General features: G+C 41.9%; 1 protein-coding gene across 3 annotated transcripts; it reads left to right on the top strand.

Annotated features, from left to right (window-relative positions):
• LOC8080613 (AUGMIN subunit 8) lies at positions 14,313-19,392 on the top strand. Of its 3 annotated transcripts, none has more exons than XM_021464569.1 (6): positions 14,322-16,201; positions 16,673-16,792; positions 16,974-17,090; positions 17,188-17,277; positions 17,470-17,577; positions 18,908-19,392. In XM_021464569.1, exons 1-6 carry the CDS (start codon positions 14,846-14,848, stop codon positions 18,959-18,961), a joined length of 1,845 nt encoding a protein of 614 aa, XP_021320244.1. In that variant the 5' UTR covers positions 14,322-14,845; the 3' UTR covers positions 18,962-19,392. The 3 variants fall into 3 exon arrangements, 2 of the variants coding, with proteins under 2 accessions (XP_021320244.1, XP_021320243.1); XM_021464568.1 differs by having other exon boundaries at positions 14,323-16,201; positions 18,902-19,392; XR_002454787.1 differs by lacking the exon at positions 18,908-19,392 and having other exon boundaries at positions 14,313-16,201; positions 16,974-17,097; positions 17,470-17,521.

Here is a 23,109-nt window from a genome sequence, read left to right as displayed (position 1 = left end):
GGTAACCCCATGTCGCCAATACTATTTAATATAATGGTGGACATGTTGGCCATACTAATTGCTAGAGCAAAAGATGCAGACCAAGTAGAAGGTGTTATCCCACATCTCATCCAAGATGGTTTATCCATCCTATGCGGATGACACAGTGATATTTATGAGCCATGATGTTGAGAAAGTTGTCAATATAAAGCTATTATTAAGCACGTTTGAACAACTATCTGGCTTAAAGATAAACTTTCATAAAAGTGAAGTTTTTTGTTTCGGTAGAGCAAAAGATCACGAAGTGTTCTATTCGTAACTTTTTGGGTGTGTGTTGGAAAAATACCCGTTTAGATACTTGGGACTTCCTATGCATTACAGGAAGCTGCACAATAAAGACTGAAAATCTATCGAGGAACGCATTGAAAAAAGACTTAGCGGGTGGAAAGGTAAAATACTAACAATTGGTGGTCGATTAGTTCTCATAAATTCGGTGCTGTCAAGTCTACCGATGTTTATAATGTCTTTTTTGAACTATCAAAGGGTGTGTTGGAGAAATTGGATTATTTTAGGTCTCGTTTTTACTGGCAGAATGATCAACACAAAAGAAAATACCGATTAGTCAAATGGAAAATTATGTGCCAGCCTAGAGATCAAGGAGGGCTAGGAATCCAAAACTTAGAAATTCAAAACAAATGTTTGCTTAGTAAATAGCTGTTCAAGTTATTAAATGAGGATGGTTTATGGCAAGAGTTGTTACGGAACAAGTATATTAAGAATAAGACCATAGTAAGTTGTGAAAAAAAACCGATGGACTCGCATTTTTGGAAAAGTCTAATGAAAGTGAAAGACGCTTTTTTAGAACTTGGACATTTTAATGTAAAAGATGGGTCCCAAACCAGATTTTGGGTTGATACTTGGCTGGGTAACAAACCTCTAAAAGATAAATTCCCTGCATTGTTTAATATCGTAAGAAGGAAGCAAGATTCTATTGCAACTATTTTGAGTTCTGCCAACTTAAACGTCTCCTTCAGGAGGAATCTAGTGGGCAGAAACTTAGATAACTGGCGGCGTATTTTGGCTTCTCTACAACACTTAAACTTAATGCAGGAAAGAGATGTTTTTATTTGGGGTTTAAAGTCCTTGGGAATCTTTACAGTCAAATCAATGTATGATGCTTTAATTAACAATGGGGAACGTGTCTCACAAGATATTTGGCAAACAAAGCTACCAATGAAAATTAAAATTTTCATGTGGTACTTAAAATGGGGTGTTACTCTAACAAAGGATAACTTAGCTAGGAGAAATTGGCATGGAGACAAATGTTGTGGTTTCTGCCATCTTCCAGAGTCAATTCAACACCTTTTTTCGGTTGTTATTATGCTAAGTTTTTGTGGCGTTCCATACATTTACTTTTTGGGATCTCACCTCCACTTAGCATCAATGATTTGTTTGAAAATTGGTCAAAGTTGGGTAGTAAAAAATTTAATTCATCGTTATTAACAGCAGCATCAGCCTTACTGTGGACAATATGGCTAACAAGGAATGAAATAGTTTTTGATAAATGCAAACCTAAATCTCTTTTGCAGGTACTCTTCCGAGAAACTCATTGGCTACGACAATGGGCAATATTGCAGCGGCATGAAGATCTTAAAGATCTCCTAACTTCGGCAGCAACTCGCCTAGAGACGTCGGCTTTAGCTTCCTTTAGTTCCAATGGTTGGTTTATGCACAAATATGTTGGTTTTATTTAGTCAATGACTGTTTCCCTTTTCCGTGCTTGCAGTTGTAGGCTGTACAGTAGAACCTTTTTTTCTTTAGATGTCCTGTAATTTTTTGTCTGATTCTATCTTTGAATAGATGAAGCCGAATATTTATCCTTTATCTAAATATCTAAAGAACCAAAATACAGGAGTATTTACGATGACTCGCCATGGGGGTACCTCCCTCCTTTTTGAAAAAGGAAGTGATCTGGCCTCTGTGAATGCACACGGCTAAGAGCATCTCCAACAGTTTGCCAAATTCCACTTGGCAAATCTTGTGGTTTGGCAAGTTGCTAAAACAAATGACAAGTAAAATAATTTTATATCTCCAACAGTTTGTCATTTTGGCTTGGTAAAATAGAAAAGGAGGTCCACATCACACCATTTCTGCCACAAAAGCTGCCGGCCGCGCGTGGGCACCTGTTTGTCAGGCGTTGCATTGTCGTGGCTACAAGCAGCTACAAGAGGCCTCCAGCTAGGACTAGTACGAGTAGCTACAGTGATCACTGTGACCATGTGCTGGAGTACACAGGGCCGAGGCCTTGTTTACTTTTACCCAAAATCCAAAAACTTTTCAAAATTTCCTGTCACATCGAATTTTTAGACACATGCATGAAGTATTAAATATAAACAAAATGAAAAATAATTGCACAGTTTGATCGAAATTTACGAGATAAATCTTTTAAGTCTAGTTAGTCTATGATTGGACAATAATTACCACAAACAAACGAAACTGCTACAGTATCGCGAAAAAATTTCAGGAAGAAACTAAACAAGGCCCGAACTGCAAGCCTCCAAGATGGTACTAGTACAGGCACCCGTCCTGTTGCATCATGAGTGAACGACGAAACATCTCTGCACACTGGTCTTGTCCAATAAAAAAAGCTGCCGCGCGGCCTCACCCACGCCTTCTGCGAACCGGATGGCAAGTCGAACAGGACGTGCAAATATGCGCGTGTACAGAGGATATTTGCCAAGTTGCTAAAAGATAGCAAGTGATTTGGCAAACTGTTGGAGCATCAAATTTCAAGTTTTGCCAATAAAACAAAGGTAGCAAGTGTAAATGGTAAACTGTTGGAGATGCTCTAAGTTTTTATAAAGTTTTCAGCTTATCTGTTGATTGCATCGGATAAGAGAATACCAAAATTAAGGAAAAAAGCAAAAACAAATTCTATAATTGTTTGTAAAAAAATTATACTCTCAAAAGTATGTACATAATTATAAACACAAACTAATACTCCTAAGTTGTGCATAAATAAATTAGTATAAGGCAAACTTATACTCTCAAATTACGTGCATAAGTTAATATAACATAAGTTTATGTGTAAAACATACACATATACAAAACTTCTACGAACTCAATAAAAAATGCCTATAAAAACAAAAACAAAAAATGGAACATGAGATCACGTGTAGAAAATATTAAGGCCATAATTTATATACAATCTTTTGTAGAAAATTTATGCACTAAATTGTATATATGACATAAAAATTCTGTGCAAATGCATAAAATGTATTGGTACAATCTATATGCACTTCTATGATACAATATGGAGTAGTTCCTACTAAATGCTTAATTTGGAAGATCAAAATACCACTAAAAATTTAAATTTTTCTTGTGGTATCTTAACACACTCTCGCCAAAGATAATCTTTCAAAAAAGAAATTGGTAACACAATCTCAAATATTGTCTCTAGTTCTTTAGAGATTATACAAAATTTATTATTTGTTTGTCATTTTACCAGCTTTATTTGAAATACCATTTTATATCACCTTTGGAATTCAACCTCCTTTTAGGTTTAATCATATGTTTGGTTTATGGCTTTATGGTATTCCATTAAAACTCAAGAACCAGATTTTAGTGGGTGTTGCAGCTCTATGCTGAACAATTTGGTTGAATAGAAATGATATCGTATTCAATTACAAGAAATCTAATGCCTTTATATAGGTCCTTTTCAGGACAACCTATTGAATTTGAACATGGTCGCTGCTGCATAGAAAAGAGAAAACATGAAAGAACATGAAAAATGGTAGCAGACTTTTGGAGATGGTGATCATGGAGATCTTTGCTAAGTTTGGATGGAAATTCTCAAATAGAATTGAAGCTTTGTTTCCTTTTTATTCAGTTATCTAGACTTTCATTTTTTATCTTGCCTATTAAAGCGTCTCTGGTAAACCAGGAACTCAAATGTGATACAATGCTAGTCCCAAGAGGCTAGTAACATATTTATTACATCAGATAAGTTTCAGCGTAGCAGTCTCGATAAGTGTGGACAATGAAGGCATGCTATAATAATAAGACACCAAAATACAACATAGGTCCAAAGGACCCAGAAACAAATGATATCACAACCGAACATCTGACGAGTCCCAATGCCACAGGCTTAGTTGGGTGCAGACACGACCTTACTCGAACGCCACTTCGGGATCGAAGTCCGGGTCTTCCTCTGTTTAATAAAGCAAGGATGAGTATAAAGTACTCAGCAAATTCAACCTTACCCTACGGAAGGGGATAACAATATATATACATATGGATAAATCAAAGATAAGGCTTAGTTTTATTTGCATAAAGCTATCTTTTTACACATGCAAGGTTTTATTTCACAAATACTTTTGTAAAAGAACTATTTTTCCACATATATTAGTGTTTCCGAAAATAAGGTTTGATCACAATTTTAAGTGTTACTGAACCCTTGTTCCCGCAACATAATGGCAGTCAACCATTTATTTCCAAAATCATACTCACTCTCATGTTTTCACTCATCCCAACCCATCTAGTTGTTGAAACCAAACCATAACCCGTCTGAGACCGCGGACACGGCTATCTAGATAGATTTACACTCTACAGAGGTTGTACATTTTCACCACAAGTAGATACTATAACTTACACCGTCGTGCAAGCACAGATCCATCAAAGTAATTGCCCTCCATAGCTAAGTAATGGCGCTCACCACGGGAACACTAAGGCCACATCTCATGACACCATAATAATTCACAGAGCTCTTTATATTTTATATATTTCCACTATTTCATATACATCTCTCAGTGTCCCGTTGCACACCTGCCTCCAAGTGATTGCCATACTAACTAGAGGGATTTAGACTAAGCCTTTTTCATGCAAGGTGAGTGGTTGTACGATAAATGAGTTAGACAAGATGAATCATCAACTCAGTCCTTAATCAAGACAAAGCGGATATCTTCATGCTTAACCCCGCAAAGTATAAGCCACAACACCAGGGCATCCCCAAAAGAGATCTCATCCGCCCCATCTCTATAGTAATCACATCTATAACTTGTTCATTAACCCTTTCACAATACCCACAGTTCATTTTCACTACTCACACAGTTTTGCTTTTAAAATCATTATATTTGAGAAAATGTAGCGATGAGTATCCAGGATGAGTAACAAATCCTAAGCATACTAAATAATAATATTTCTGTCATAGCATATTCTTTATTCGTAGGTTCAAACAAGACAATTACCGAGTAATATCAATTCAAGGATGGCTATTCAACAGGTTTTAACTAAGCAGCAAAAATACTTCGTACATATATCATACATGCAATATTTAAAACAGCTTCTACGGGTTGTGTTTAAAAATAGGATCAATATGCATCAAAGGAAATCGGTTGGACTTGCCTCCGTCGACGTCCTTGGCAAACTCCTGCTGACAGTCCGGGTCCTCGCCGTCGAACTCGTGGTACTTGTCTCCAACATCGTCATTTTTCGGGTCGTTCACTCCGTCAGCTAAAATACGTGACGACCGATAGAGGCACAAGCACAGATAAATAATCACATAAATTCAAATGAGCTCTAAAAAATCATGAAATTAATATGGGAGGTAGATTATGATTTTAGATGAATTTAGGAAAAAGAAATAATAAAATTAGAGTTAGTATGTGGCATTTGTGAAATGACCGAAATTTAATCACGTGATAAAGATTAACGCATGATTAAGGAATGGATGCTCTCGTGAGAGGTTGACAGGTAGTGCATGGTGCATGCATGTACTATTTGATGAAATTAATGCTTATGGCTCACACATGCATGGCAAGAGAGAAATTAGCAAGGATTATTAGAGCTATTCTGTTTGTCATGGTTCAGTTCATGGAGTTCACGACAGTGAATCGGTACAGACAAATACAAGGAGGGGTACAAAAAAATACTACAGGAAGATAAAGAAGAGCAAGGGGATGCTCATAAGCTGCTCACCTCGTCTTGCGACGACAGTCGAGCTCGGCTTGTGCGTATGGCCGTATACGGTATACGCGAAGTGAGAGAGAGTGAGTGGGCATGCTTGAGAGAGAGCACCCGAGAGTGCCTTTTTATAGGCCAGAGTGCTCAGCTCTTGCCATTAAAATGTTATTGTAGTGCATGGTTGATGGGAAAAGAACGGTGCCTAATTTGCATGTACGATGCATGCAAATAGACGGTGCCTAATCACCGTATCCTTTGCATGCAGGTGCATGCAAATAGTCAGTGCATGCTTGTCCTGCATGCATGCATGAGATATATACCACGTGTGTGTGGGTACACTGCTATACTTTCTTGCATGTAAGCTTGCTCGTACTTACTGTTATTTTTGCGCGAAAAATATGGATGGTGTCTAGTTATGTGTTGCAACTTGCTATCTTTTTGTATAGCAAAAGAGGAGCGAGAGAAAGACGGGAGGTGGGGCCCGCATTCGCGGTGCGCGTGCGAGCGGGCGCAGTCGATGAGGGGGGTCCGGGCACAGGAGCGCTGCTGCGGCTATGGTGGTGGGGCCGACTGAAAGGTCCTAATATGGCTAGAGGGGGGTGAATAGCCTATTTAAAAATCTACAAACTCACTAGAGTAAGAGGTTAGTAAATAACAAAGCGAAGCTTTTTGCTCTAGCTCTAAAGGGGTGTTTGCAAGCCACCTATCCAACAATTCTAGTTGATATAATCGCTACACAAGAGCTATGTCACTACTTACACTAGAAAGCTACCTAAAGTTTCTATACAAGTAAGTAAGCTACTCTAATTTGCGAGAATGTAAAAGAGAGGATGAGATATTTATACCCTCGAGTAGGGGATGAACGAATCACCAATATAAACAATCAAGCATCGGGAGAATGTCAATCAAACACAATTGAGACACCAATTTTTCTCCCGAGTTTCACGTGCTTGCCGGCACACTAGGTCTCTGTTGTGTCGACCAACACTTGGTGGTTCGGTGGCTAAGAGGTGTAGCACGAACCTCGTCCTCACTAGGACACCACAAGAACCTACCCACAAATGAGGTAGCTCAATGACACGAGCAATCCACTAATGTTGCCTTTGGCTCTGCGCCGAGGTAGGCACAAACCTCTCACAATCACCGGGAGATGGCCACGAACAATCACCAACTCGTGCCAAAGCTCCTCCGCTGCTCCAAGCCGTCTAGGTGGCGGCAACCACTAAGAGTAACAAGAAAACCGCAGCCAAATCGATCCTCAAGTGCCACTAGATGCAATCACTCAAGCAAATGCACTTGGAATCACTTCCAATCTCACAAAGATGTTTAATCTAAGAAGGAAATGAGTGGGAGGTGTTTACTTAGGCTCACAAGGGTGTCAAGTATGCTAGAATGCCAAGAGTCTAAGCCCTAAGCCGGCCAAACACGTATATATAGCCCCTCAAACAAATAGAGCCGTTGGCTCTCTCACTGGACAAAACTCGGGGTCACCGGACGCTCAGCCCCTGCGTCCGGTGCTCCAACAACAGCCACGTGTCGCCTTTTGAACTTCTCGTGTCAGAGTCTAACGGTCACCTACATTGTTGTAACACCCTAAAATTTATAATTTTTGAAATAGGTGAAATGATTTAATTTTATATTTTTTATGCTCAGAAAAATATAGGAAAAATAATATTTTTATTAAATTAAAATTTAACATAAGGCTTAGCAACATTTTTGTACATTTATGCCAATGCATTTGATTTATTGTACTGTGTGGTTTTGATCATAATTTAAAATGACTTACACTATTTTCAAAATTGTTTCTAAAAGAGTTTTGAAATAAAATAAAATAAAATAAAATAAACAATTCTAGATTTTTCTGAAATTATTTAATTCGTAGAATTATTTAATTCCGAAAATAATAAATCCTAGTCCAACTCGTCTAAACCTCATGTATGTATATATGTATATATATGACACGTTGAGCCGCTGCCGCCGCCCGAGTCCATCTGGGAATAAAGACATATTTTGTACCGTCGTTAATCCGTTCTGATCTGGTTCATGCGCTGCTGCTGCTGCCTGTCAACCGAGGCAGAATCAAGGACGGCTTTTCCGTTTTTGATGGTGCAAGTCGGTGAAGTCAAGTCGAGTTTGTCATGGTCTCCAAAAGGCTGCTGATGTTCAGCGTTTGCAGAGATTGCTGCTTTAACCCGTTGCCGCTGCTGCCGTGGCCGCTGTTGCGAGTTCCAGAGATGAGAAGTTCATGTCGATCAAAGTGGAGACAGGACTATTGCCGCCAGTGCTTCTCGTGAACACAAGAAAATTTTCTTGCTGGTCTGCTACTGCTGTTCCGTGAAGAGATATACGGCCTTGTTTAGTTCATAAAAATTTTCAAGATTCTCCGTCACATCGAATCTTTGGTCGTGTGCATGGAGCATTAAATATAGATAAAAATAAAAACTAATTAAACAGTTTATCTGTAATTTGTAAGATAAATCTTTTAAGCCTAGTTACTTCGTGATTGGACAATATTTGTTAAATAAAAACGAAAGTCCTACCGTAGCTAAAAACCACAAATTTTGCAAACTAAACAAGGCCTACGTGTGGTGATAATTATCTTGCTGCGCATACAGATCCAAGTTGCAGAACCTGTTGTCGATCGTGGAGGTAAAAATCAATTTTGGTGTTTTTTATGTATAAATATTAATATGATAAGTTACTAACATAATTCTATTTCAACCTTATAAAATATTCGCTTTAACTCCGATTTGACCCATTCAAATTCCGTTAGCTTTGTTTTCACGAGCTCTACATGTCACTAACACTGTTTCCTCAGTTTGAAATCTTTTAATTTCGTGATCCTATTTAATTAATTACTTTTCTATATAAAATCTTAGAAAATTCATATCTTCTACGTTTTAACTCTGATTTTCGTGATCTTTACGTCTGTGAGATCGTAGCGATGCGTAGTATCTTTTTATAAACTTTTTATACTGTTTTTATATGATTGGTGTACTGTTCTAATTGTAGCCTTGTTTGCTTCGTGTATGTTTGTTGCCGTATGTTTGTGATCGATGATCGGAATTAGTCGGTGAGCAATTTGTGGTGATCAAGAGTGCTTCAGTGATCAAGATCAGAGCCTTGGCAACAAGTAAGACCAGCAGAGCTAGCAAGATTAGCAGGAGCAATTGGATCAAGGCAAGTATAGCATTTGGATTTTATTTTTGTGACCATGATCGTGTGACTGGATTAATGTTAAGTAATAAACGATAAAAATGACTTTTTAGCAACTTGATGATTTGTCTGTACGTGATCACCCGGGACAACAGTGCAACCATGAGAGCTATAATGGCTCTGGCTTTAGCTCAGTATGAAGACCTTTTCTAGCTTGTTAGAGGTTACCCGAAAGGGCGGAGGGGCTGAACCGTTTTGGGTATAGTGCGAGCCCCTGTCCTTATGTGTATAGGCTGCGCGTCATTGTGCCATTTGGAAGGGGGTATCTATATCTACGCGCAAAGGAAACCTTGCGGCCCTAACATGTTAGACGAACTTTTGAAAGGCTTCATAGTGATCCCTGCCGACCTTCCTTGGAAGTGGGTTAAGAGGCTGATCACCTCGGGCGAAAGGGTAAATCATGACTCATGGGTAAAGATGTACAACCTCTGCAGAGTGTTAAAACTAGTATACTAGCCGAGCTCACGGTCAGGAGCGGTCTTGGGGACATCTACATTAAGGGTGATGATTCTTGTGTGTTAAATATGCTCATTGCTTATTGTTTAATGCTCTACATTATTTATGTCACATTGATCATGAGATTGTGGGAGCTATACAATCTAGTTACTATACTTGTGGAGTTCGACATGGACTCACTCTTGCTATTTCTCCCATACTTCAGAAGGAGTGTCAGGCTTGTGATCAACCAGTCAGTTGGATCCTGTAGAGTGAAGTTAATACCCGAAGTTTGGAGTTGTCTATCCGTTGTTTGCTATCAAAGGTTATCTCTTTTATATTATGTACGTTATATATTTATGCATTGTCTTTTGATATTACCCCTTATTTGTAGCTATATGTAAGATTTGACTTCTAAAACTCACATATGGTGCATATCTGGTTGACTTATAATTTGGGATGGAGGGAGTATGTCAGAAAACAACTATTGAGATAACTCATACGAACAAAGGTTGCCAAACAAAATTTATAACAAAAAAAATTATGAAGAGTACAATGTTATGAGAGAAAATTGTAAAAAAAAATTATTCATCGATAGTACTCCTGTCCCATTTTACTAGTCTATATTTCTTCTTATGTTGGTTGGTAAAAAAAGATCTTGATGGATAGTAACCAAAAATTATTCATCGATAGTACTCCTGTCCCATTTTACTAGACTATATTTCTTCTTATGTTGGTTGGTAAAAAAAGATCTTGATCGATAGTAAGCAATTTTCTAAGACACTACATAGGACCTCAAAGGAAAAATGAATAAATATAAATTAGATAAACTAAAGTAATCATTATCAGACTACCTTTTAGTGACAAAATAAAGTTGTCTGGCCAGGCATAAGAGCCTATTTAGATTTTTTTTTTCATCTAAACTTTACATATTTAAAGCTCCAAATAAACGGTCTAAAGTTAGCTCCAGACTTTAGCCCACCTCACATTAAAACTTTCATAGCTCAAAAGTGAGCTAAAATGCTAAGCTTTTAGAGCTCTAAAGTTTGGAGGAATGGATCCAAAACAGGCCGACGTCCAATTTTAAGGCTAGGAGCTACATGGAGGCCTCCAACCAAATAACATTCACTACTACAATAAACTTAATCAAGGCGAGCAAAATTGATTTTCCGAGGCGGACACACAAAACGGCTCCAATTAAAAATCAAGGTAAATAGAGGATTAAAAAAGGCGGTTGTTTTGCCCGCCTCCGTTAATCGATTAAAATAAAGAACAAAAAAGAAAAAAGCTTACACGGGCCTAGATCTAGGCCTCGTGCCGCCGCCATCGATTCGTCGCCCTAGCTCCAACTACATCTCCAGCGCCATCTAGGAAGAGGAGGGGGCCTAGACCACGCGCAACCGGCAGATCTAGCGACCTGCCGCCGCATGCACTCTCTCCGGCCACCATGGTGGAGAAGAAGAGGAGTGCGCACCGGATCCGACCGCGTCGCCATCAGATCTGGCCATGCGCCATGGTGGTGGTGGAGCCACGCCGTGGTGTGGTGGAGACGTGTCGTGGGAGGGAGCCCGCCGCCGCGCATCCTCGCGAGGAGAGGGAGGTCTCGGAGGGGGAGGGAGGGAGAGGCGGCGCTGGGGCTCAGTGTTGATGTCGAAGGAGAGGGAGGGATGTCGCTACCGTCGTGGCTTGGGCTCCGTGTAGAAGAGAGAGAGGGAAGAGGAACGGTGTCGCTCGGTGCCTGACAGTGGCGGAGCCACATGTCTGTCGAGCAAGTAATCAATATTATATACATATTATACATGTATTCATATACAGTTGGATCACCGATCAGGCCATCCATTACAGAAGCGGGAAGTCACAAGGCTCAGGACGCGGCCCACGCGGCAAGGCTTTCCTTAGACCTTAGTACATACACGTATTTCCTTTTGGCGCTGCTAAAAAAACGTATTTCCTTCTGGCCTTGGTAAATCGGATATTGCATTTCTTTTTCAGAAGTATGCAACAAAAAAGAGATATACTCTTTTAGATGGTTGTCTACTCATTTTCATTAAGCGGGATAATTTTGTTTGAAATACATGAAGATGATAACAGTACTTTCAGTCATAACTTTTTGGACCAGCAAACAAGCTCATAATAAGATATTTGTCTCTTCGAAAGCGTCGAATAAAATAATAAAAATACCATTGTAAGTATAATATTTTTTATGCCTATATTTAGTTATCAGTATGGCTTTTTAAAATATTTATATTTTATTCAGTGGATGGTTTCAAATTAATTCATGAATTTAAGCTTTATCATAGTACTTAGCGCATATATACAAAATCACGTTGTCAATTTTATAATTATTACTGAATTAATAAAATGAATTTACCGAATTAGATATAATTTTTTTTTACCGGGCATACCCTAAGCTCGAATCCTAGATTCGCCGCTGGTGCATGAGAAAGAAGAGAGAACTGTTTTATGGAGACGAATATCTTTAGTCAACCGCCTCCAAAAATAGATAATTTTTAGAGACGGTTAACTTAATATGTCTACCTCGATTAATCAATTTTACGATGTGGTTGTTTGTAATCGCCTTGGTTAATAAAAAAAATACCACCTTGGCTAATCCTAAACATTAACCAAGGCGGTTTGAATTGCCGCCCGCCTCCGAAGCCTATATTCTCTACCCTGTCATTAATGGTTTTACCAATATTTGTAGTGAGATAACGAATAGAATAACAGTCTACTCCATTTTACACTCAAATATTTGTTAGTTTAACACGGTTTCACCGAGGAGGTGCAACATAAGCGAAAGTCACCGTTATTAATCACTAGTGCACTAAGGCAGAAGGTGGCAACCACGAAATGCCTCCTACCTATCAGGAGCAGATGCATTGCCACCCAACCGCTAGCGCACAAACCGACCGCCAAGCAAGGCGAGGAGCTACTCATGAAGAAGATGGGCATCATGCTGCCGGCAGCACCAATTTCATCAGTGTCCAAGGGAGCATTTGACGCCATTTTCGTAGGGAATTTGACGTGAGCTAAGTTATAGAATTGGATGAGCTATTTCCCGCGATCAAAAGCAACGTGCTTTTCTTAGACGCCAGAGTTGAACCACATAGCCAGTAGCGGAGGCGCCTAACTTCGTAGGTTGGAGCGCTAGTCTTAGCTTGGTTGTAAACATTTTATGTAATATCAAAGCTTGAAATTATTTACTAGAACAATCCTAAGATCTGGCGCTCATAAGAAATGCATTATTTATATGGTTCAACTCTTCTTTTTAATTACAACGATGTGTAGATGAAAAAAAGACAAATTTAAAACAGATCTAACTAATTCAAAATTCATAGTTCATGATGGTCATTGGTTTTTTTTTAACCCACCGGGAGTAAACGCGTTTAGCATACCCCTTCCCGTTCCGCGCGGGTGTGCGGTAACTTCTGTACCAGGTCTGCTCTAATCAAGTAAAAAATAACAAAAAATAAAAATAAAAAAACACCTCTGCTCCAATCGCTGCTGCAACACTTCTACGGAAGCAAAAAGCCTCAACAGAACAAACACCTGCAGCTGCAGCGCAGGAGCTCGCCGCACGCCACAGCACGGTCGTCCCGCCCGCCCGACCCCCACTGGCCTCGGACCGCTCCCACGAGGTGGACGACAAGGCGGCGGCGACCGCCACCGCCATGCCCGCCGATCCGATCCTCCGTGGTCCGTGCGTCCTGCTGCTGGTGAGGTAAGCCTAAAGCCTTCTTCAACCCGAGGCTCCATCGCTCGTTCGCTTCCTTATCCTTAGAATAATAGTAGAATCTTTTGATCGGGGGCGATCGCGTCCTGGGAAGGGTTCAGGAATTCCTGAGAGGAGCGTCGCATTGTTCCTTCGAGAAAAAAAAAAAGAAACATCCGGCGTGGATGGAACGCCATCGATGCGAAAACCCATTGCTTCCCAACAAAAAAAATGAGACGAGATATTTTGGGGATGCCGCCGTGTTCCTCGTTTGGCATGGCGTCCTCTTCGTCTTCACTCTTCACGCTGTGCTGTACTGTACTAAAGCCTGTAACCGAGCCGTACCGTGCGTACGACGCCCTTTACCGTGAATCCTTTGCGCCCAAGTCAAGCGTCCCTTCCCGTGGGAGTGCGATTGTTTGGCCGGCCGGCCGGCCGGCCCTTTGATTCGCCGTGGTGTGCGTCCAGGTCCATAGAGCTGGTCGATCGCTTCAGATCCAAAAACGAGCCGGTCGCTTGATTCCGTCCGAGCTAGCAGTACTTCAGTCACGGGAAATTCACAGCAGTGCATGTGTGGATGTGTCCACTGTCCTCCGTCTCGCCATGGCTCCTCTGAGCCCCACGCAGAAGCAACAAACCGGAGAGCTTTCTTCCCCCTAGGGGGACCGTTCGTTCCCCGACCTGTCCATGGCATTTGGCATGACGGCAACGGCATCCCCGTGACGAGCGCGACTCGTTAGTTACAGTAGCTAGCAACCAACAAACCGGAGGAAATCCCACAGCCGAAACGAACGAAACGCGCGCGTGACCGCGGCACTCGCCTCGCCTGTCACCGTCGTGCATGCATGGTGGACCGCCGGTGGCCAGTGTACGTGCGCCGTCGTCGCTCCAGCGCTCGCTTCCCCGAGCAGGGGCCCGGCCGCGGCCGGGTTGCTGTCCCGGCTCGCGACGTGGTGCGTCCGTGCGTGGTGTGGGGGACTACTGGTTTTTTTTTTTTGTTTGTTCTCTGTTTCGAAGATGGTTAGAGCATCTTCAAGGGTCTCTCCAAATCAGTTTTGCATTTAAGGTTATTTGCAAAGTCTCAAAACAAAATGCAAAGCCTAAAAAGATGTCTATTCCAAGGACCTTTGCAAAACTGACTTGGCATACTCTATTTTGCCAAACCTAGAGTCCTCTGCATAAATGCCAAGTTGGGAGGAAGATTTGCAAAATTTGCACAAATGCAAAACTCATTTGCAAAACCATTGGAGCCCCTTTTTGTGGTTTTTTGCAAATTACCAAATACAAAACTGATTTGAAGAGGCCCTTCAATGCTCTAGCTTCTATCTCGGCTGATTATCCCGGTGGTTGGATGACTTGGATCCGTGTCTTTTGTCTGTTCCGGTAGATCCGCGCGCGGCTTGGCCTTGCCGTGGCAGTCTGGCAGAGGCAGAGGAGCGCGCGTAACTAACTTGATGAGAGCCACACCGAACCGATGCGGGTGGTGCCACTCGGGGCGCGCGGCCATTCTTCTTCTTCTTCGTCGTCGTCGTCGTCGTCTTCATGGAAGCCGTGAAGAAGGCTGAGCGGAGGACGGCTGCTGCTGCTGCTGCGGCCGATGGCGCACAGGCACAGCGGCGGCCGCTGGCGCCGTCCGAGAAGAACAATGCGGCCCCGACCGGTCGGCGAACAGAGGGCCCTTCCCGGTTCAAGCCCGTCGCGCCACCGGCTGCTCCTGGAGCAAGGCGGTGCAGTTCCCCGAGCCCCGGCGCCGGCGGCCGCGCATCTGCTGCAGACGGCGGCGGCGGCTCGGCGACGTGCAACAACAGAGCGCGGTCGGCTGACCGAGCAAGGCCTGCCGCGGCATCGCCTGCCCCGTTGTCTTCTCGGCTGAAGCCCTCCACCGCAGCAAGGTCTGCGTCTGCCGTGCCTCCACGTGACGCGGCCGCCGCCGATGGACACAGCACTCCTCCCCGCGCAATGAATGCCAAGAAGGCCTCCGGTGACCTGTGCTCATCGGCGTCGGCGCGGAGCTCGTCTCCCCTGCTTCGGCCACGGCCAGAGCAATCCCCTGCTAGTAAGGTAGACAGGCTGGTCCAGGGCTTACCTTCCGAGCAGGCCAAGCTGAGGCCAGCAGGAGCTCTGGCCGAGAGGAAGAGGAGTCCTCGTAGAGGGAGCACCAACAACGCCGGCGACACTTGTGAAAACGCTCGGCCTCCGGAGTCTCCTGCCAACCCCAACAGCGTCATCGAGAAACACCGGTGGCCGGGGATGATGACTGGCCGTGGCCGGGGCTCTGCCTCTGCTGGTCTCACCACTTCCACAAGCGCTGCTGCTCCTGCTGAAAAGGCTAGCAGGTCGTCAGATGCTTCAGCAGGACGTTCTCCGAGGAGGACGCATCCATCTGATTCTGAAGGCACAGCAGGCAAAAGCCTGAAGCGACCATCCAACGAGATGGCAAAGATTGTTCACCGGAGAAGGAAAGACAGGGCAGCTGACAACTCCAGCAGCGACGACACCTCTTCGCAGACGTCGGAAAGCTCTAAATCCACTTGTCGCCGGAACAGGGCCACTTCTTCGCCCGTTGCAGTTCTGCACCGGTCGTCGTCACCGTCACCGAGACAGGGCTTGTTGTCAGCTGCATCCTCTGCTTCCAGGTCCTGCTGCCAGAGCCCGTCGCGGATGATGAGGCCGTCAGCACCTTGTTGCCAATCAAAATGTGCGTCTTCTTCGGCTGCTCAGTCAGTTGCTGAACAGCATGTTTTTAACTACATCGTTGATGATGCGCGGAAAGGGAAGAAGAGTGCAGGCCAGATTGAGAACATACATCAGCTTCGTCTGCTGAGCAATAGATATCTGCAGTGGCGCTTCGTAAATGCGCATTCAGAAGAGACACTGTCCCGTAAAAATAGTGTTGAGGTAACGCTGGAAACCTTATGTTACTTGTTATGTTCCTTTTCTAGTACTACCATGTTACCTAAGTCGAATCAGTTCATGTTATGCGGCTGTGCTTATCAATTGATTCTCAGTTGAATAATTCTGACGAGACAATTTCATATTTTTGTTTGGTATAAGATTGTTGCACAAGCACAAATCATTTTACTGGAAAATCATACAACATTTTATGTTTGACCCTGTTCGGCGAATCTGCCAGACATTCAGCAGTGTTTTTCTCTCGCAACAAATCAGTGAATAGTAGCTTTTCAGACAAGCAAACAGGCTCATAAGATATATTTTTTTTGCATAATATATCCAGTCAATGTGCCCACTATTTATGAACATTGGTATTTAGTATTTGAGTCTAGTCTTTTATTTGGTTTTCGTAGGTAAATTTTCTATATCAACGTTCAACTGACATGATATATACCTTTTCTCCTATCATGCAAGCAGAGTATTCTTTACAGTGTTTGGAAAACTGTCTTGACGCTGCGGGACGCTCTAACAATAACAAGAACCAATGTGCGACACCTGCAGCAAGAAGTGAAGCTGTATGCCATTCTAACAGAGCAGGTGCATCCAACAAATCAATTATTTTATTTTTGTATATTTACCTGTTTAGGATTGAAGAACCCATAGGAATTTTGAAAGGTTTAGATTTATGGCCAGCTTTGTTTTCTCTTGGCTTTTCGAAACTTGGTAGTGTGAAAACGCCATAATTCGGTTTATCGATCACACTATTATTATGATTCAGATTGGTTACCTTGAGCAATGGCCTGTAGTAGAAGAAGAATGCAAGGATACATTAGTTGAGGCAACAGAGGCTCTTAAAGCAAGCACGCTTCGCCTTCCGGTTACATCAGGAGCACATGTGAGTGGTAAACAAAATAATTTGCTGGATTTCCAGTTACCTCATGAAAGTTCTTTATTGTTTTTAGGATACACTGACACTACCATTGCATGAACAGGCTGACGGAATTGCAGTTAGGAATGCTATAAGCTCAGCCGTTGATGTTATGCAAGCTTTGAGTTCCTCTATTGACTACGTGCAATCAAAGGTTAGGTTTTAGTTTTCAGTTCTTCCACTGTATATTCAGTTATTCACTATGATAATTTGGAATTTCAAATCATTGTAAACTAGTATTCTGTTTAAAAAGAAACAATTATAAACTGTTTATTAGTACATTGTTTGGTGGAAGATGGGACGTCCTTGCTGCATGCTCTTATTGACGCTAGGACATGCTTGCCAGGTCGAAGATAGGACATCTTTGGTTTCTGAACTTTCGGTTCTGGCAAGACAGGAAAAGGTCGCTCTTGATCAATGCAGAGAGCTCTTAGCTACGGCAGCAAAACTGCAGGTAATTTTTGGATTACTGCCAGGTCAAACTTTGTATTCCCAGACCTAGCGGATCACTGTTCACATTTTATCCTATCATGTTAATAATTCACATTTTAGTTCCCACTTGGCTCTGTAAATTGAATAAACATTGACACTCCAGACCCAAGTTGACTGAAAACAAATATATGTACGGTAAGTCTATAGACAAGGTGCAAACATGTGAACTCACTAAAAAAACATACTTTCACGCTCGATTTTTTTATACAATACACATCCATAATCCATCCATATATGAATTTTGTTGAAAATGTTGAGATTCAAATTCGATCTAGAAAAAACTCATGCAAAAATAATGCTACAAGACAAATTCAGTGGAATTTTGTCTCTTAGCGCACATCACTTTATTATGGTCTTATTTAGTTGCAAAAAAAATTGCAAAATGAACACCATAGCATTTTCGTTTGTATTTGACAAATATTGTTCAATCATGGATTAACTAGACTCAAAAGATTTATCTCGTAAATTACAGACAAACTATGCAATTAGTTATTTTTTTAATCTATATTTAATGGTCCATGCATGTGTCGCAAGATTTGATAATGATGGAAAATCTAAAAAGTTTTGCAAAATTTCTTAGAAACTAAACAAGGCGTAGTTTTGTCTTTTTTTGCATGGATTTTTCTAGCATATATGGATACATTAGTTATTATAGATGTGCATCATTTTAAAACCTTTAGAAAAATGTTTTTAAACATTTTTGCATGTTTGAGACTTGTTTAGTTCACTTCAAAAACCAAAAACTTTTCAAGATTCTCCGTCACATCGAATCTTACGGCACATGCATGAAACATTAAATATAGTCAAAAACAAAAACTAATAATTACACAGTTTGTCTGTAAATCGCGAGATGAATTTTTTGAACCTAGTTAGTCTATAATTAGATAATATTTATCACAAACAAACGAAAAAACTAAAGCGTCGCGAACTAAAAGTGTATAGGCTCAGTACAGCTATTCCGGTTGGACAGTACTCGTACGTCAAAAGCAGGCTTGAGCTGTTGAGCATTATTGTACTCCGTCCAAGCTTGCCTTGCCATACCACCATGTTTTGGAATTGTTTGCTCCTTGTGAGCTGTGGCTGGACCGTGGTACCTGACAAATTCCGGTAGGAAATCCGTCCATAGTTCTGGACCATTTGACAAAGAATTATCGAATGTATTAGCCTCCAGCGTGCCGGATTCAAGTGCTGAATTTTCCATCACCAGTGCATTGTGCATATCTGGCAACAACAAACTTGAACTATGTATGCAAGATAAGGTTATTACATGGTTTATCTTTGGTCAGGTGCAGGAGGCCAGCCTTCGCACGCTTCTGATGCAACTGCGGCAGATATCTGCTGGATGATGATGAACTGACCAAGATGAACGAACTAACCATGGTTTTGACATCAACATGCCAACATCAGCCTACTCGAACATAGTCCTACCAAAGTAAACAGTAATCTGTGGAGATGAGTAACAGACTATGCATACTGCACATATACAACCATACACACCATCTGTCCTTGGGCTATGGAGGGCGCTCTACATTTCTGCAAGTCTGCAGCTAACAGCGAACTCACTGTGCTTACAAATTATTTGAGGAAAGAAAAGGTGTAAATGATTTTCACCGTATTGTAGTTCTTTTTTGTTTGTTTTCTCTTCAATCTTCATAGGCGATGTTAGTTGTTTCTTTCAGGGGCCAGTCTCTCTTGCCAGCTGTTCCCACTGTACATCTTTGACTTTTGACAAGTGGTGAAAAAGAAAAGTAAAGATAGAAAAAGAGCCGTCAACGAATTTATCTTCTCATTTTGCGGAATTTCAATGTCGTAGATTTTCAAGCATGTATTCGTGTAACAAGCGTGGCTGAGAGGGTCTCTGGTGGCAACGTGGGAGGCAGCGGGTAGGGTTGGGGGCGGGTAGGGTTAGGGCAGCAGTGTGGGCGGTGTGGGTAGTGGCGGTGGCACAGGAGGAGGAGGCGCATAAAAGAAGAGAGAGGACGATAAGCCTTTCGGTTGTTTCTTTCTTGATTCCAACGGTTACATCCTTCTAGTATTTATAGTCTCAACGAGACTTGACCTCTAAGCAATTTCAAGAGATCATTATAGCATTTGGATTCTCCGTTTTGGATAAACTCAAATTTGATTCCTTAACTAACCGACTCTTTCCAAATCCACTAAGACTCAACTAAGGCAACTTGATATTTGATGATGTCGGCGACGACAGCGACGGCGGCTGTGGCACGCACATGTGCCCCTCCCCCAGGCGCACGGCCCATTAGGGCGCGGGATTTGGGGCAATCGGCGTCTCTTCTTGGGTCGTCACTGACCCGTTTATTCCGCCATGGGGGGTAGCCCGCGTTGGGCGTGTGACAATTCCTTTTCCTCTCACGGAAATAAATCAGCGTATTCTTATTCTTAGTTTTCTTTAGGTAAAACGTATTCTTTTTCTTAGTGCACAAACTATTTAGTGCGTTTAATTGGAGGGAAATGTTAAGGCCTACTATTAAAAAAAATGTAGCGAGAGGCCAACCATACAAATGGACTAAAGAAATAATACAACCGTACCCAACTGGGCCAGATGTTGAGGGGCCGTGTGGACTCGGCCTTCCGCGGTGCGTGCGTATGGTATTGGCAGATGCTGGAATTTGGATCCTCCGAGTTCGTCTACTGCAGGCTGGCGCAGCCCACGGAGCCATGGAAGAAAAGAGGAACTGCAGCGCAAATAGCGGCCCGCTCAATTTCTACAAACAAAGGCTTTGGCTCCGGACCGGAGCGAGGAGCAGCTATACATGCCGTTGGCGTCAGCAGCAGCTGCAGCAATGCAGTAGCAAAATAGTCTTGCAATAGCGCACCTACTTCGATCGCCAGCATCCAACGAGGTGAGGTCCGTCCACTGCCACGAGTCGCTGCCGACAGCTGTTGAGCCATCAAGTTCGCACGTGAGCTGCGTACTGCTAGTAGCGAGATAGCACTAGGCTGTACCGGGCATTTGATACAGAGACTAAAGTTTAAAAAGGTGTCAAATAGAGGATTATAGAAGTCGTCAATAATCCATAAGACAAATTTATTAACCTAATTAATTGATTATTAGTATACGTTTACTGTATCACTAGTATAATGCCCGTGCTAACGCCACGGTTTTTTCTAGAAAATGCTATAGTAAATTTTTTAGAGTTCTAATTTTGGGTAATTGTTTTTAAGTCTATATACATTTTATGAATCATCAGTACATAAAAACATCTTTACATTTTCTCTAACTTTTTAATCAAATATTGGATATCTGCACGAATGTTGTCGTAGCACTCGTTTGGAGGACTCGCCAAAATTTTAGCCAAGAACTCCGTCCTTAGTGATCTTGATAGCTGTGAATGACAGATAATATTTTGTCAATATTTAATCATTGATTGACGCAAATATAGTTGAAGACTGCATGTGCTTATATTATTTATCGACGGCAATCTCACGTTGTTTCCTCTTGCTCTCTTCCCTTTCTTCTTCACTCATCCTCGCTCGACGATCACGCTGATACTCATGTTGTCTCCTATTTATCTTCTCCCTTTGTTCATTGGTAATCTCAGCACGACGATTGCGACCTTGCGATGTTTGGGCCCGCCTCGACGAGGCCTCATCTTTAAGAAGAATTTTAATAAATTTGGATTGGATTATAAAATTAGAAAAAACACCCAATTATTAAAAGCATACTTGTGACGTTGGTGATGTCACTTAGCACATCGCGTTTATGTCTAGGTGTAGACATTGAAGCCTCCTGAATAAAGAAAAAGGAACTGCAAAAGGGCATTCCTGAATTTTATCATTAGACGTTGCATGATTAATCAGAGACTCATACTATGACTTCATACACTTTTATTAGTTACTTAAATATGTAACCATTTAGATGTACATGCATATAGATTCAGAAATCATCCATCACCCATGTGAACCTATATCTAAAACTATTACTATTTAGATCAGAATATTGTTACTCATTTGAGGTTGCCTTAAGGGACCTAATCAAGTCAAGAACAGCTAGTGACATGCAGCAGAGGCAACACCTAAGCACGGCGCATACTTGCACAGGCACAAATAATGCACTTACAAACAAATAAAGGAGAAGAGGGGTCGATCTGGGTACCAGACTAATATACTTGGAAATGCGGATTGCTTGGTCGATGTTTACGCTAATCATCTGGAATTCGCTGATCACCGTCTCCCTGCCGTCCGGCGTCATAGGCAAAAAAAAATTCGCGTTTGAAGAACGCGCACCTGAGTGCGCACCTCGGCGCGGCGGAGAGGCTGGCGCTGTGCAAGGCCGACCTGCTTGACTACGACACACTGCGGTCGGCCGTTGTCGGCTGCCACGGCGTCTTCCACACCGCGACGCCCGTATCCGATCCGGTACGTATACATGTAACCTATAGTAGTACTTGAATACGGATATACTAATATCAATCTATGATCACGATACATGTCACGTACCGTAACCAGGCTGGCCTTTGGAGGAAAAATGTTTTCTCCTGCATGTACTCTAGTAGGGATCATATACAGCACCTACTGGCTACTGCAACTATTTATTATTTATTATTAAAAAAGATGAACCAAAATCTTAGCAAAAAGATTTATTACTCTAGTAGTAGAATATTTTTGCGACACAAACTGTCTCCTGCATGCATGCATGCAAAATTCACTCCTGGAGCCAGATGCGTATTTTGACCTGGTTATGGTGGAGATTAGTGGGCCGAATTAGTGGGCTGCGATGAGTTTGTTGGGGCGTGAGTTTGTTTGGTCTAACGGCCCAACAAGTTTTCAATTATAGTAGAGACTATTTATTATTTATTATTAAAAAAAGATGAACCAAAATCTTAGCAAAAAGATTTATTACTCCAGTAGTAGAATATTTTGGCGACAGAAACTGTCTCCTGCATGCATGCATGCAAAATTCACTCCTGGAGCTAGATGCGTATTTTGACCTGGTTATGGTGGAGATTAGTGGGCTGCGATGAGTTTGTTGGGGCGTGAGTTTGTCTGGTCTAACGGCCCAACAAGTTTTCAATTATAGTGGAAACTATTTATTATTTATTATTAAAAAAAGATGAACCAAAATCTTAGCAAAAAGATTTATTACTCCAGTAGTAGAATATTTTTGCGACAGAAACTGTCTCCTGCATGCATGCATGCAAAATTCACTCCTGGAGCTAGATGCGTATTTTGACCTGGTTATGATAGAGATTAGTGGGCCGAATTAGTGGGCTGCGATGAGTTTGTTGGGGCGTGAGTTTGTCTGGTCTAACGGCCCAACAAGTTTTCAATTATAGTGAAGACTATTTATTATTTATTATTAAAAAAAGATGAACCAAAATCTTAGCAAAAAGATTTATTACTCCAGTAGTAGAATATTTTTGCGACAGAAACTGTCTCCTGCATGCATGCATGCAAAATTCACTCCTGGAGCCAGATGCGTATTTTGACCTGGTTATGGTGGAGATTAGTGGGCCGATTTAGTGGGCTGCGATGA

This window comes from Sorghum bicolor, chromosome 7 (assembly GCF_000003195.3).
Source record: "Sorghum bicolor cultivar BTx623 chromosome 7, Sorghum_bicolor_NCBIv3, whole genome shotgun sequence".
Classification (NCBI taxonomy): Eukaryota; Viridiplantae; Streptophyta; class Magnoliopsida; order Poales; family Poaceae; genus Sorghum; species Sorghum bicolor.
This window is presented reverse-complemented; position numbering and strand designations above follow the sequence as displayed.